Source organism: Capsicum annuum, chromosome 2 (genome assembly GCF_002878395.1).
Source record: "Capsicum annuum cultivar UCD-10X-F1 chromosome 2, UCD10Xv1.1, whole genome shotgun sequence".
NCBI classification, from domain to species: Eukaryota; Viridiplantae; Streptophyta; class Magnoliopsida; order Solanales; family Solanaceae; genus Capsicum; species Capsicum annuum.
The window spans coordinates 148547017-148548212 of NC_061112.1; the positions used below are offsets into that span (position 1 = coordinate 148547017).

At 35.2% G+C, this 1196-nt stretch overlaps 1 protein-coding gene across 5 annotated transcripts in view; it reads left to right on the plus strand.

Annotated features, from left to right (window-relative positions):
* The window catches only part of LOC107860414 (putative protease Do-like 14), a 15735-nt gene extending 14790 nt beyond the window's left edge, over positions 1 to 945 (plus strand). For all 5 annotated transcript variants that reach the window (XM_016705757.2, XM_016705758.2, XM_016705756.2 and 2 more), the window contains one exon: positions 712 to 945. Coding sequence is in view for 2 of the 5 variants with exons in the window: in XM_016705756.2 (XP_016561242.1) it covers positions 712 to 834 (123 nt within the window). In the remaining 3 variants the exon portion in view is untranslated. The remainder of the gene's footprint in view (positions 1 to 711) is intronic.
* Positions 946 to 1196: the final 251 nt, after the last annotated feature.

The window sequence follows — 1196 nt, forward strand, 5'->3', positions numbered from 1 at the left end:
AGTGGGAATACACTGGGTTTGTTGTTGTTGTTTTAGTGAATACCGATACTAACCACCTAAAGAATTTATACTCACTGTAAAGTCCAACACTCCTCACTAAATTCCTACTGCACTCAATTCAGTCATTTCCAGCACCTGAATGTCATTTAGAGATCTCATATGACTTAAAACCAGCATTATAGTAAATGCTATTATCCCCTAACGGATTAACTCCGTTCATCTTTGCCGGAAAAGACCCCCTAAAAATAGAAAGAGACTAGTGACAGGCTAAAAGTCAGGCCCCTAAAAGGTTAACCTCAATAATAGTGCCAGAGAGCAATTTTTTTAAACTAGTTTTTTCCATGCTAGTGAGAACTCTCTGTGTGTGTGTTTTTTTTTAACTAGTGTTCCCATGCTACTTAGCATGGAAAAACTGCACATTCTTTATTTGTTTCTAGCCACAACTGTCGTAGCATTTGCCAGCTAGTGAGACATGAGTTTGAAGTATGTTATGAGGTTCCTTGTATCCGACTTGTCCAGGCAATCAAGTGCAGTTGTGCCAACTTCCCCGGGACTTTTAGTTTTTGACTTTTCTGCTGATTTCATTGATTACACAACATATTTTAGTTTTTCACTTTTCTGCTGATTTCATTGATTACACAACATATTAGCCTATTATTGTTTCGTAAAATTTCATCGAGGTGACATTTCAATTTTCTCATTATTTTGCAGATAAAAGTAGTCAGGAGCTATGCCGCTGATGACGTTTGTGAAACATTCCATGGTGGAAACATTGGGTATCGAATTGGAAGTCTGAAATTCTCAAGAGTACTTGTTGATTATTATTTGCAGTAGAAATACTATTTGGTTTTTGGTAGTATTTCAACTTGCTTATTCCTATTGCTAGAGTATAAAATTAGAATGTTTTGTGTATGATATATCAAGTAAAATTGGGATGTTTGGCAAGTCGGAAATTATTTTGCTACAACTGTTTGCAACTAAAACGACTAAGAAGTCTAAGCTGAGTTTAAAAGAAGCTACATATCCGTTGGAAAGATGAAAGGAACTTATTAAAAGCAATAAATTGGTCTTGCGTCCCCAAAAGTGATACAAAGTCTTTCATTAATCTCACAGTAAATGTGCTCCTTCATGAACGTTATTTCTGTTTTGGAATTAAAGCTAATGTTAAAGTAAATAACAAGAAGCAGAGAGATAAA